Here is a 13555-nt window from a genome sequence, read left to right as displayed (position 1 = left end):
TTAGCCAATTGTTGCTGGTGTCGTTTCGTTTGGTTCACTGAGAATGAATCGAATCCCTGTTCGGTTTGTTACGTCCGACAGGAGGTGTTAAAATGTGAAGGAGGGGGCAACATAAGAAATGCGACAGTGGAGTTAAAATGGGTTTAATCGTTATAAAAAAGAAGTGCAAACAGATGGTGAGCATTATTACGAAAATGCAAAACAAAAAAACAAATACTCTCAAAAGGTTAACATTAAAAGAGCAGTTACCAACATTAAAAACACCTGGTTTAAACTTATGTTACGTTTTACCAGAACAGAAGGTGTTTTAAAACCAAAGTCAATACAATTTTATCACAGAGTTAACCTTTAAAACGATCCGTCTGGATCACTCGGAGTTAAAACTATAAAAGTTAAAACTCTTCTACTCAAAGGGGTTGAAAACAAAATGAGGCCTGGAGGACAGCAGAGCCCCTGCACTGCTGCCTCCCAGACTGCTGAAGGCACAGCCTTTTTATCCAGGTGTGGGTCATCAGCAGGATTCAGCTCGGCTGTGCTCCTCAGCAGCCTGGAGGAGAGGAGGAGGAGGGGCGGCGCCAGGCTGATCACCAGGGCTGGGTGATCCTGGCTCCTGCATCCCAATGGCCAGGCTGGCAGCCGTAACAGGTTCTACTTTATTCTGCCAGCTTGTTAGCTTCAGGAACGTTTGGTTTGCTGAATAAACAACAAGCCTCTTGAATTAAAAAAAACTCAATCAGCTGAGGCAGGGAGCCAGATAGGACTGTGATTATGCTGATTGCTTCCTTTTTTTAAACCAGTACATGTGTTGCTTTTAATATTTTATTACGCGTTTGCCTCGTTTCACTCAGCAGGTGTTGACAGAAATTTAAATTATTTTGACGAGAGAGTGTTTCAGTGTAACATGTTGAGGGTGAGCGAGAGGCTGAGGAAGAGATTCAAGATCTTCAGCTACTTCTTATTCAGACTGAGTGCCTGCGGGGCCGAAGGAAAGAGCACAACTTCAACAACCCGCAGCGAGAGATCACCAGCGTGTTTTATAGAGCTAGGAAGCACGGTTTTGATGTTGTGGAAAAGAAAGGATTCGCCTCAGCGTGTTTTGTTCTGTGATGCCACCGTCCAATCAGGACAAACGGTGGCAAGCTTGATTGTGACCTTCAACCGTCGGGACAGCCATGACTGGACCACTGTGGGAAAGTGTGTTAACAAGCCAGGCCCTCTTCGTCTTTGTGGCTCTGTGCTCAGCCTTTTAAACAGATTTTTCTTCCTGCCTTCCTGATTTTAATCAAATCAGCCCTGCGTTAGGATTTTATTTGTCAAATCTATAGCATACAGGGTGCTTCCAAAAACATTGCTCGTTTTTCTCACTCATCCTTTCCTCTCTAACTTCACAGCATGCAGAAAGTTCCAGATTGAGAAGTGATTACTTGGAGTTTCATTTATTGCATGCAGGCCCCTCCTCCATCCGTCTCAGTATATGTGCAGAGAAATCGCCTGCTCACTTAAGCTAAAAATAAACCATGTGACTGAGAGCAGCCAGCTGTAACATCCATGCATTACTTATGAAAGTGTTTGCTGTTCTACTATTTTTCTTTCTCGTTTTTTTCCCAGAAAGCTCTCCAGCCACTGAGTTTTTATTATGTTGATCCTCTGGCAGCTTCATCCAATCAGGAGTTCTGTTACTTCTCTCTGTCCATCTGTATTTGTGTTCACTTCATCCAGAAGGTGTTTCTAGTGCATCTGACTAACAGCAGACTGATTTTTATTAAAATGTTATTATTTAAAATTTTATTAGCATCAAATGCTAACGGTGGAGCTAGATCTGGCTTAGCAAACCAGCTTGTGGGTGGTTTTTTTTTATCTGTGTAAAAGCTCAGGGAAGAGCCAGGAAATTTATGTGAATTTCTTAGAAGCTTATTGGTTGACACAGATTTTCGTAGCTGACTGATCGTGGTTTAGACCAGTGATAGAAACGCAAACCTCATTACCGTATTGGAGGGACAAAAGTATGAAGAACAGAGAAAAATAAATGCAAAAATAAATAAATAAATGTGGAAGTAAGCTATTACAACATGTTTTAATTTATTTCCACGTGTGTTTATTTATTTATTTTCTATTTCCATCCATTCATCCATTATCGTGCGCTTACCTAGCGTCTGGTCATGGGGGCAGCAGACTAAGCAGGAAGGCCCAGACTTCCCTCTCCCCAGCCACTTGGGCCAGCTGCTTCGTTGGAATTTTAAGGCATTTCCTGGCCAGCCGAGACACATAGTCCCTCCAGCGTGTCCTGGGTCTTCCTTCAGGTCTGCTCCTGGTTGGACGTGCCAAGAAGACCTCACCAGGGATGCGTCGAGGAGGCATCCTAACTAGGTGCCTAAGCCACCTCAACTGGCTCCTCTTAATATGGAGGAGCAGCGGATCTACTCCAAACCCCTCTTAGATGACGGGGCTTCTCACCCTATCTCTAAATGAGGAAACTCATTTCAGCCGCTTGTATCTCGTTCTTTCGGTCACTACCCAAAGCTCGCGACCACAGGTGAGGGTAGGAACGTAGATCGACCGGTAAATCAAGAGCTTTGCCTTCCGGCTCAGCTCTCTCTTCATCACAACAGATCGGTACAACACCCATATCTCTGCAGACGCAGCACCAATCCGCCTGTCAATCTCTAGCTCCATCTTTCCCTCACTCGTGAACAAGACCTCGAGATACTTACATTTCTCCACTTGGGGCAGGACCTTATTTTCAATTTAATTTCCTTAAATTTAAATGTATTTATTGACATTTTGTTTCCTCATTTGTTAATGTAAAGACAAAAGTCACAGAAAAATAATTTATTTATTTATTATTTTTAAAGTCCCATCGGTCACTCTGATTTTTACATGCAGGCTATGAAAATAGTCTTCTACCCCTATTTCCCTATTGTGTTGGATGTCTTGTGTGAGATCAGAAAAAATGTTTACTTTTGAGAATTGACCAATTGACCAAACAACCAAAACCTCCTAAGATGGCAGCTATGTTTCCTTCAAGAAATGACCATTAATTATTTTAGAAGTTTAAGAGGAACCAAGGCAGAAAGGATTCACCTATCGAGGCTCTGGGAGAAGGGAGAACACACTGCAGATCTGGAGTAGGACTGAGAAGGTGACAGCTTTTCCCTCAGCGCAGTTTGGCTGGGACTGGAAAGGTCAGGGAGAGGAAACTGGAGATGGAGTTTCAGGATAAAAGAATCTGAGGAGCTGATGCTTTTTCTTTGATTACCACTTAATTTGTATTTAAATCAAAAACTGTGATTCCAGCTTGCTTCGTCATCTAAATGTCACTCATCTCTCCTGTTTCACCGCTCTTCCTCCTCCTTCTGTTGGAACGCCATGCGTTCCCCAGCTTCCTCCTCATCAGCACTCATGCGTTCTTTGTTTTCTCTGGGTTCCTGAATCATCCTGTCTTCTGCCCACGCTTCCGTACGCGTCCAAATGTAGTCCTATTTTGTTTTTCACATCATTGAGCCTGGCACGGAAACTCATCTTTGACGCCTGCAGCCATCCTCAGAGATTACTTTAACACCATATGCATCCATCTGTCTCATCGTTATTGCTCGCTTTGCTACCTGTGTCTCCTCTCTCTCTCTCTCTCTCTCTCTCTCTCTCTCTCTCTCTCTCTCTCTCTCTCTCTCTCTCTCTCTCTCTCTCTCTCTCTCTCTCTCTCTCTCTCTCTCTCTCTCTCTCTCTCTCTCTCTCCTTCCTTCATCACATATACAGTTTGTTTAAATGATGGCACCAGAAAACATCCAGTAGTTAGATTACGCTCATACATTTTCAAATCTTAGTAACATTTCTACTCTTTTCTTTTTAACAGGTGACATCACTCAAAAGGGCTATGAGAAGAAAAGGACCAAACTCCTAGCTCCATATATAATCCAGGCTCCAGGTAAGAGCTGATTATCTCATTTTTTTTCCTGAGCATACTCGTCCTCTGTGTGTAAAAATGCACATGGGAGAACGGTGTCACCAAGGTGACGCTTTTACCTTGTGGCCCCAGCAGATCATTCCATCCTAATTCACTGCAAAACAAAATTGTTGAACGTTGCACAGATGAACAAATTTATTTGGCGAATCCCAGAAATGTGAGAACTTGTTTTTTTTTTCTTTCTATTTTTATCAAGCATCTGAAGGATGTGAAGGCTACATCTTTCCATCAAACAAGATGTAAAACAATCTGACGCTTGTTACCAGAGAACGTCTCTCTGCTCTTGTTGAGTCATGGCTTCTCTGGAGGCACGAAACTAATAATAATACAAAAATAATATGAGAATACTGTTCAGAAGGTTTTACTGTCCAGGATAATTAGTTTCTGCTTAGAAGATGCATTCCTGAGCTTCCAGATTCAGTCACGGACACAATTTGAACCCAGGAAGTCTTCTGTGGGCTGAGTAAAAATCTTTCTTTACTAATACATTTCAGCTGCACAACATAGAAGTATTACAATAACAGGCAAACAACTGAAATGTTCATTTAATTTTGAAGTACAATGACAAACCATAGAAGAAATAAAACAATACACTGAAATGTGATAATACACACAAACACACTAACTCTCCAAATGCCCTCGGCTGATGTAGGCCACAACAACGTAGCAGTGAGAGCTTTGTGAGGATTGTGATGACAGAATAAAGAGAACAGAGAGAAGGAATGTGGCGATATTGGAGCTGATATCACCGTACAACAGGAGTGTAATGTTACATGTACCGTTACGATTTGGCACAGATGTTTAGTACAGGCAAACAGAAGTACAAGTCATGGCCGATCCCGTCCAGAAACAGGTCAAAAATTCAATTAATGACATTTTGCTAACAGATTCAAGAGAAAAGAAGCAGAGGAAGTGAAAGCTGCAGCAGAGGGACAATACAAGTGCATGGCAAGCTGTTATGTCATGTAACATATGTGTACAGAACCCTAACTTTGGCACACTTTAGGCCCTTTTCCACCAGCACCTACTCAGTGTGACTTGACTTGGTTATGCGCAGTTCTAAGGCATTCCCATTAGCAACGGGTATGTGGTTTCCACCCCTTTTGCTTTGGTTCCAAGCGTACCGTGCTGGACCAAAAACACCACATCAGAAGATTGTCGTCTCTGATTGTCTAGAGGGGAGTCACACACACTCTCATATACGTCTCTAGAGTGTTTCGCTTAGGTGCCACAGCCTCTTCTATTTAGAGCCTGAGAAAAAGCCGCCAACCAAACAGAATGTTCAACATTAAAGTCTCTTTCCGGAGTATTTATCTTATCCGATGGCACCATCTAGTGGCTGACAAGCATATCACACAAAAAGTCTGTTGTTCTGTTTTTTGTAAGATGGCGACTTCAGGTTTCTTGTTTATAAATGTGCTTCTGTAGCCGACAAACAGAGCTAAAACATGCTGTTTTACAAGTATTATTCTCATGTCATGCTGTGCTTTCATACATTTATATTTTAAAGACTTACTTGTCCGTGAAAAGTTAATCAAGTCCGCATCAGCTGAGGTATTCCTTAAATTTGAAGCAAGTAAGCTTTAGGCTAACGCTATTGGTTAGTTCTGGTCGGCGCTCAGTTTCCTATTGCACAGAGCTCTGCGGGGCAGGGGGCGTGCCTAGCAAAAGAAAAAAAGACATATTGCTTACATTATATCACAGTTCATGACAAGATAATCACTTTTACGGATGTCTGAAAGGGGAAAACTCCGGAAAGCTACTTTAATACCGTGTTCTTCGTAGTTGAGTTGTGTTTTGTTTGTGTTGTGTACAGATCTCAGATCTACTTTCCAAACTCTTAAGCCACCTCGGTATCACAGGGTGCTGATTTGTTGCTGAGCTGTTGCTGATGGAAAAGAGCCGTTATACAACAGTATTACCTCACGTTCATACTTTTCTAATATGCAGCAATCATTCTAATTTAATTAGTGATAATTGTTCATTGATCTCAGTGACACTCTGTATGATCCTCATGAGGGTTATTCTAATGAAGGCAATGAAGAAAAACAAATCACTTTTTTTTGGCAGTGCCTCCCCCTCAGAATGACTTCCAGCCTCCAGCTCCCAGTTCCTCCAGCCAGGCCCCTCCCCCCTCCAGTTCATCCCGGTACCGTGAGCGTCGCTCCCGCAGAACTCATCGCAGGGGAGGGACCAGGGATGACCGCTACAGATCAGGTGAGGACCCTTTGACATCACAAGTGAAATGACATCCTGCGTCACCTGATAGGTGAGCTTGCTTTTAAGGTAACACTTCTCAAAGGAACCAATAAAAAGTGAGTTTATTGTGAGGGCCTTAGTGAGAGTGGTTCTGCAGCTGGGAAGCCCCTCTGTGAGACCCCCGACAGCACAGTGATGTCATTACGTCACTATGTGTGTCGAGACTGGGAGGAAATCCGATATCTCTCATCAGGAGGGAAAAACTGGCAGGACTGAAACTGTGTCAGAGTTTAGACCAAAGAGCACAAAGCAGCACATGATGATAATCTTGCTCCTACTTGTTCTCAGAGGTCTAGGTGAAGTATTCTCTTTTTGGTTCAACACCATGCTTTTTATTTTCTGCTTCTTCCTCTTACTGAAAATAACCGCAGCCCGATTTATTAGTTAGTAAAATGTCAAAACAAGGCTGCAGGAACAGAGTTTTGTTGATTTAGATTCAGGAGATTGAAATCGAGACTTCAAAGCAATCAGATAAAATAATAAAGGCTTTAATTGTCCTTATTTAAATTTGCTTAAAACATTGTGCTATGTTTGCATTGCTGCAGTTGTGGCAAACACTACTTAGTTTGTTTGCATTTTGGGGGAAAACAGATGATATGGAAGTGTAGGATTACCTCTAAATACTCTAAATTGTTAAAAAAAACATATCCACACTAATACTTACCGTACTCACGTTAAAATCAGTTCTGGTCACTTGTGAGTGTAAACTGGAGTTATTGGAGACACATTTTAACCCACAGCTTTGTGCTCAGCAGAGCTCCAGTTGTGTTGATGGTCCCTGTTGCTGCTGGGCTCAAGGATTTCTTTTGACTAAATAATTTTCACAGAAATGATAAAGATGCTTGCTTCAGTAAATGTTTTTTTTGGTGCATGGTGTTGAGCGTGCTTCACACGTGGTGCTTTTGAATGCACTTGTGGGTGTCGTGGAGTGAAAGCATCTCCGTGTTTTTTGCCGTGTGTGTTTTGTTTGTGTGTAGGCATGTGAGTGGGCTCATGCGCAGCTTTGTTCTGTCGTCGTGACTTGATCAGGAGAGCAGTGGCATCTTCTAGACTGCTTTTTATTCAGAATAGTTTGTCTTTGCAGCAGATCTGAATTCACTTTATTTGATCTAAGAAAGTTTCACGCGTGAATCTTGTCCCACATCTTTTTTTTTTACCCGAGCAGATGAAGCATTTTAAAGATATTGAACAAGCCAGTGTGCAAACGGGAGGTAAAACAAAAACAAATTGATGATTTAGGAGTTCAAGTGAATGGCTGTTGAGTGCAGAGTCACCTGTTGCATTTACATATTATGTCTGACCTAAAGGGTTCTCTGTCTCTGCAGATGTTCATTCGGAGGCAGTTCAGGCCGCCCTGGCAAAGCATAAGGAGGAGAAGATGGCACTTCCCATGCCTACCAAGAGGAGGTCTACTTACGTGCAGTCTCCCATTGAAACTCGCACACCCCCAGGTCAGACACCAACAGAGAATTCTCTGCAAATGTCATCATTAAAAGATTATTTATACAAACACTGCTTTCATACCTTTAGACTCCTCATCAGGTTCTGAAGATGAGACATCTGTGCGCCGACAGTCTTCGGTGATCGCCCCCCCGCCTCCAGTCAATTCAAACAAACAGAGCCCAGACTGTTGGATCAGTCGCTCCGCTCAGGGCTCCTCCACCTCCTCCTCGGCCTCCTCCACACTCTCCCATGGCGAAGCTAAACCTCAGCCTCAGAGCCAGCCCCAGCCTCAGTACAAGCCGCAGTACCAGCCTCTGTATCAGCCTCAGTACCAATCTCAGGAGCAGAGCCGCACTGCAGCAGTGACAGACATGCTGGCTCACAGTCGTATTGGTGAGGCTGAGCTCTGCCAAGTGTTGCATCCGTTCATTTAGGAAGTTCTGCCTCTGCCGGCTCAAAAGTTAGACACTAAGCACGATGAGAGCATTACCTCATATGGCGGAAGAATCTGGACCAATCAGACTGCAGGACATTTTGCCATGGCTACAGTCTTTTTGCCAACTGTTTTTATGAAGACACTGAAGTAATCAGGCTTCATGTGTGCAACTTCATAAGTGATCCAGGTGGAAACAGTTCTTGAACATGCTCTGTTCTCACTCCTCTTGCAGAAAGTGACCCACACTATTACTCTGCATTAATTGTTAGCAAGTTTAAATTCTTTATGGTCTCAAATTTTTCATCTGTCACCCCTAAATCTAGATTAGAACACTTGATTTGTTAGGTAAGTTTAACAGATCTAAGGGGTGACTCTATTTTTCCTTTTAGCATTTTGCGCCATCTGGGAGCGTGAGTGACGACAAAGTCAAATCTATGTTGCATCAACATGAGCAGTTAAAACTTCTCATGAGTTTATTTCCTGCTTCCTTAAATAATGGTACTCATTGCTCTGCCTGCAGAATTTAACGTGTTTATAAAGATGCACACAGCAGGATAATTATGCCAATTTTGGACATGATTTTCTCCTTCAGACAATCTTTAACTCCCTCACCAAGAAAAAATGCTATGAAAAATTTTCACTTTTGCATTTTCTGATGTGGAGTAAAAAGGGCTTTAGTTTATAGTAAATGAATAAGTTTAAATATTTTTCATATTCTTTAGAAATTTCTTGTTTTACAATTTTTTTTCTTGTTAGGTTTATTTAAGGCTTCAGTGTGATGCAGGGACTTTAGAAATTTTCTATCAATTGGATGAGCAGACAGGCAAAGGATTAAGGACCCACATGATTACCGTAATGGTTCTAAAAATAATCCTATCAGATATCCCTGCCATGTGTGGTGTGTCATGTGTTCCCTGGTACTCTTGGTAGTACGTCGGGACCGCTCCAATTATACATCAAGGCTTTCAAAAATGTGACATCGTATTGATCTGATATTTTAAGACAAAGGAGCATAATGTCCGTTGAATGCGACGCGTAGCCAATCAGAAAGCAAGATGACAGAAGCATGCAGAACACTCCTTCTCCACTATGCTTGCTTACGTCTAAATCACGTTTGATCTTGAGAGGTTTTGCAGTATCTCCTGCCTAATATAGGGATGTTCGTGTGGGGGTTCTTGCCATGTGGCAGCACACGGGCCACACAGGACTGGCCACCTGTGAGTTCTGTGAGAACGGCAGACGCCCCCTTGCTGCCAAAGTTGATAAATTTCAGAATGTTTTTAATCTCACCCACCTGCTTTTTGTCCCCACAGCTGCTTCTGAGAACAGCGCCCCCCCGCCTGATGTAACAACCGTGGCTCCACCAACAAGAGGCCCGCGGGTGGACCTGCCCTCCAATGCTGTGGTTCAAGGAATGAGTCGTGGGCAAAGCCGTTCGAGCATGATGGAGACCGCCGATGGTAATGGCTGCTTCCCACCAAACATTATGTTTTTGTCTGATTTTTATCTTAAACTTTTTGGCTTTAACCTGTGATACTTTAGTCATCAGAAGTTACTAATTAATTTTCTTCTTGATCTTTTCCACCCTGATAGGAAGAGCTAATATGCAGCGTAAGGAAACTTCTCAATGTCCACAGCCTTTTCTGTGTCCCGGTGAACCTTAGTCTCCCTCCTGTTTGTAATGGATAATTATTAGAAGGAAATACAACAAACAGTAAAAATCCGCATGTGTGATCCTGATCCAGAAATACATTCTCCCACTTCTCATTGTGTTCTCCCTGCAGTGGCGCCCCCAAGGGGTGGCCATTACCACCCCTAGAAAATTGCTGTCCCAAAAATGTATTTGGCTCCATCTGGCCATCCTTATCAAAATTTTCTGGGGGCGCCTCCGTCTCCCTGTGATGGTTACACCCACTTGCGCTGCTGCTTTTCATTCCCAAATAAAACAACAGTCAAACCAGGTCATTTATTAGTGATTATTGCATTCTCACAAGTGCTACATGGAATGAAGAACCGCAGACTGCAAAGATGGTTTGATGTTTGAGCAGATTGTGTTATATTTGTGCAGACCATGAAAACGACTGTTCTGCACCTGTCTGTAGGAGTTCCTGTGAGCAGTAGAGTGTCCACTAAGATCCAGCAGCTGCTCAACACACTGAAGAGGCCCAAGAGACCTCCGCTCAGCGAGTTCTTCACCGACGACTCAGAGGAGATTGTCCAAGGTAGGCTGTCACTAAACAAAAGAGGAGTTATGTAAAATTAAACAGATGCACAATGAGAAACTTGTGCTGGAGTCTAAATCTTCTCATGTTGTTGTTGCTGATGTTGCCATCACTTGGTATTGCCACATCAACCACAATGGCTGTCCTTTGTTGTTTGTCCACCACCACCATGTCTGGTTGGTTCACCATCGCCATGTTGTTGGTCTGGATCTGGAAGTCCCACAGGAGCTTGGCTCTCTCGTTCTCAACCACCTTAGGGGATGTTGCCCACTTTGACCTTGGGGCTTCCAGTCCATACTCTGCACATGTTTCTGTACACGATGCCAGCCACTTGGTTGTGGCGTTCCATAAATGCTTTCCCTGCCAGCATCTTACACCCTGCAGTTATGTGGTGGATTGTCTCAGGGGCCTCTTTGCATAGCCTACACCTTGGGTCTTGTCTGATGTGATAGATCTTGGCCTCTTGTGCTCTGACCTGTTCCTGTGCAGCCATGATGAGTGCCTCTGCTGTCTTTCAGACCAGCTCTTTCTAGCCATTGGTAGGATTTCTTGATAGCAGCCACTTCAGTTATCTGTCGGTGTGTAGAGGCTTGTCTTCCCACGATGGTATTTCCAGCGTCTCCTCCTCTGTTCACCATTGTCTGAAGACTTTCACTGAGCACGTCATCTTTGGGGGCCTTATCCTTAATCTACTTATGGATCTTGGATGTTTTATCATGGATAGTGACTCTCACACTCCCTAGTCCTCGGCCTCCTTCCTTACGGCTAGTGTTCTGTCTCAAGGGGCTGGATTTGGAATGGAACCCTCCATGTATGGTTAGGAGCTTCTGTCTTGACATCTGTCGTCTGTATTTCTTCCTTTGACCAGTTTATTATTGTTTTAAAAGTTTTTGGGAAGCAGTTCTACAAATGATGTCACCGTAATCTAAGATGGGAAAGACTGTCATTTTGACCAAGGTTTGCATTGCAGAATGAGAAAAGGATGACTTAAAGAAACCCAATTCTTGACTTGACTTTAGAAAATAATGAATTAATGTGAATGTCAAATGAAAGTGTGCTGTCAAGCCAGATACCCAGATACTTATAACAACTGACAAGATGTAGTTCTGTACCATTCAGGGAAACAATCCTAGGGTGGAAAGTTGATTGCGGTAAGTTGCGGTTGAAGATCATGAACTTTGTTTTACTTGTGTTAGATGAAGATGAAGGTTGGAGAACGCATGTTATGAGACTGGCCCATGAAGGCTGTAGCTGATTTAATTATATTTTAATGTATTTTTGATATTTATTTAGCAAAGACGATGAGAAATTCATGATAAGGAGTCAATAATTTGATAAGTGTACATTTTATTAAGCTGTGGTGTGTTTTACTATGATGGCTTTTAAAACAAGTTTAATTCATCTGAAATGTTCCTTCTGTGCCAGTACCCCAGCCGGACCCCAACACACCCAAGCCAGAGGGCCGCCAGATTATCCCAGTGAAAGGGGAACCTCTAGGAGTCGTCAGTAACTGGCCCCCAGCCCTGCAGGCAGCATTAGCACGCTGGGGGGCCACTCAGGGAAAGAGCCCAGCTCTCACAGCCCTGGACATCACGGGAAAACCTCTATATACACTCACTTACGGTGAGGCACCAGATCTGAGGAGTGATAAGTGGTGATGCGTCTTTCCTGTGACCCTGACTGAGTCCGTCTGTGTTTTAGGGAAGCTGTGGAGTCGCAGCGTGAAGCTGGCATACACCCTCCTCAACAAGCTGGGCAACAAGAACGAGCAAATCCTCAAACCTGGAGACAGAGTGAGTCGGCAGGCTCAGATACGAACACTGTTCCGTAGTTATTCTCTTAATCTCAAAGAAGGCAAACATTTGATGTGATTTAGTGTTACTCTGATTTTTATTTGAAAAATAAAATTCCAGTTTGACCAAGAAGTAGGAAGTGTAGAAATAAACCACTACTAATTAACTTAGTAAACCATAGCCCTAACCTACTAGCTCAAATAACTCATGAATATGGGACAAAACAGTTAAATAAAAAAATAATAATTTCATTTTATTAAAAAAAACATAAACAAATCATTTAGGATTAAAATTTTCATTAAAAAAGGTAAACTTCAGGTTCTTGAAACAGTGGGAAACTAAATTTACTTTTACATAAAAAATTATCAGCAAGTTCTTTTAGACAGAATTTGACAATTTATTTTTTAATGTTGCTCGTATCAGATCAGTTAGGCATCACATTCAGCACAAGTGCATAAATATCAAAATAATAAATACAAGTCTAGATAATATAAACATCTTAAAGGGAGGGGATGTGTGTCTGTAGGTGGCGTTGGTGTACCCAAACAGTGACCCGGGCATGTTCTGGGTGGCCTTCTATGGCTGCCTCCTGGCTGAAGTTATCCCTGTTCCTATTGAAGTTCCTCTGTCTCGGAAGGTAGGAAACCCATTTTAGATCCTTACTCACATCATTGATATCCAGACCTGATTGTGTGACATTTTCAGGATGCAGGAATCAGCCAGGTGGGCTTCCTGCTGGGCAGCTGTGGTGTCAGCCTGGCTTTGACCAGTGAGATCTGCTTAAAGGGTCTACCCAAGACCCCCACTGGTGAAATACTGCAGTTCAAAGGTCAGAAAGCTTATTTCTTGGATAATTACCTCAAACTAATGAGCAGCCTTGTTTGGGTCACTTTCAAACTGCTCATATTAAACAGACAATATGTTTTTAATAGAATTAAAAGATTTCTTAGAGCTGTTTGTTGTATTTTAGGTTGGCCTAGATTAAAATGGGTGATAACAGACTCAAAATACCTGACAAAGCCTGGCAAAGATTGGCAACCGCACATCCCCACAGCTAACACCGACCCTGCATATATAGAGGTAACAGCATCAGGACGTAATCTGGGATTTTTTTTTATCACTTTTCATATCATACGTTTAATTTTGAGTAATAAGGAGCTATTATGAAGTTTGATGTGCTGTAGTTCACATTCTGCTTCTCTGTGCAGTATAAGGCCAGTAAAGACGGCACAGTGGTGGGTGTAGCTATGTCTAAAGTGGCCATGTTGACCCACTGCCAAGCGCTGACCCAGGCCTGTAACTACTGTGAGGGTGAGAAGAGTTTTTTTGTTTCCATCGTCCAACATGTGAGGGATTTAAATCAGCCCAGCGTGAGTTATGTCTTCTTCTATTTGTTCATTTAAGGGGAAACTTTAGTGAACGTCCTTGACTTCAAAAAGGA

The 13555-nt window shown here is 42.7% G+C and overlaps 1 protein-coding gene across 4 annotated transcripts in view; it reads left to right on the top strand.

The window, feature by feature from the left end:
* Positions 1-13555, top strand: part of dip2bb (disco-interacting protein 2 homolog Bb) — a 56248-nt gene that overhangs the window by 23877 nt on the left and 18816 nt on the right. For 2 of the 4 annotated variants that reach the window (XM_070549279.1, XM_070549277.1), the window contains exons 2-15: positions 3851-3922; positions 6032-6178; positions 7546-7671; positions 7751-8056; positions 9413-9559; positions 9693-9710; positions 10202-10321; positions 11747-11944; positions 12023-12114; positions 12641-12751; positions 12820-12943; positions 13085-13194; positions 13323-13425; positions 13519-13555. The exon at positions 13519-13555 is cut by the window's right edge and continues 28 nt beyond it. In XM_070549279.1, coding sequence (XP_070405380.1) covers positions 3851-3922; positions 6032-6178; positions 7546-7671; positions 7751-8056; positions 9413-9559; positions 9693-9710; positions 10202-10321; positions 11747-11944; positions 12023-12114; positions 12641-12751; positions 12820-12943; positions 13085-13194; positions 13323-13425; positions 13519-13555 — 1711 coding nt within the window. The remainder of the gene's footprint in view (positions 1-3850; positions 3923-6031; positions 6179-7545; positions 7672-7750; positions 8057-9412; positions 9560-9692; positions 9711-10201; positions 10322-11746; positions 11945-12022; positions 12115-12640; positions 12752-12819; positions 12944-13084; positions 13195-13322; positions 13426-13518) is intronic. The other 2 variants (XM_070549280.1, XM_070549278.1) reach the window with 1 other exon arrangement.

Source organism: Nothobranchius furzeri, chromosome 3 (genome assembly GCF_043380555.1).
Source record: "Nothobranchius furzeri strain GRZ-AD chromosome 3, NfurGRZ-RIMD1, whole genome shotgun sequence".
Classification (NCBI taxonomy): Eukaryota; Metazoa; Chordata; class Actinopteri; order Cyprinodontiformes; family Nothobranchiidae; genus Nothobranchius; species Nothobranchius furzeri.
Note: the sequence above shows the minus strand (reverse complement) of the source record. Positions and strands in the feature narration are given on the sequence as shown.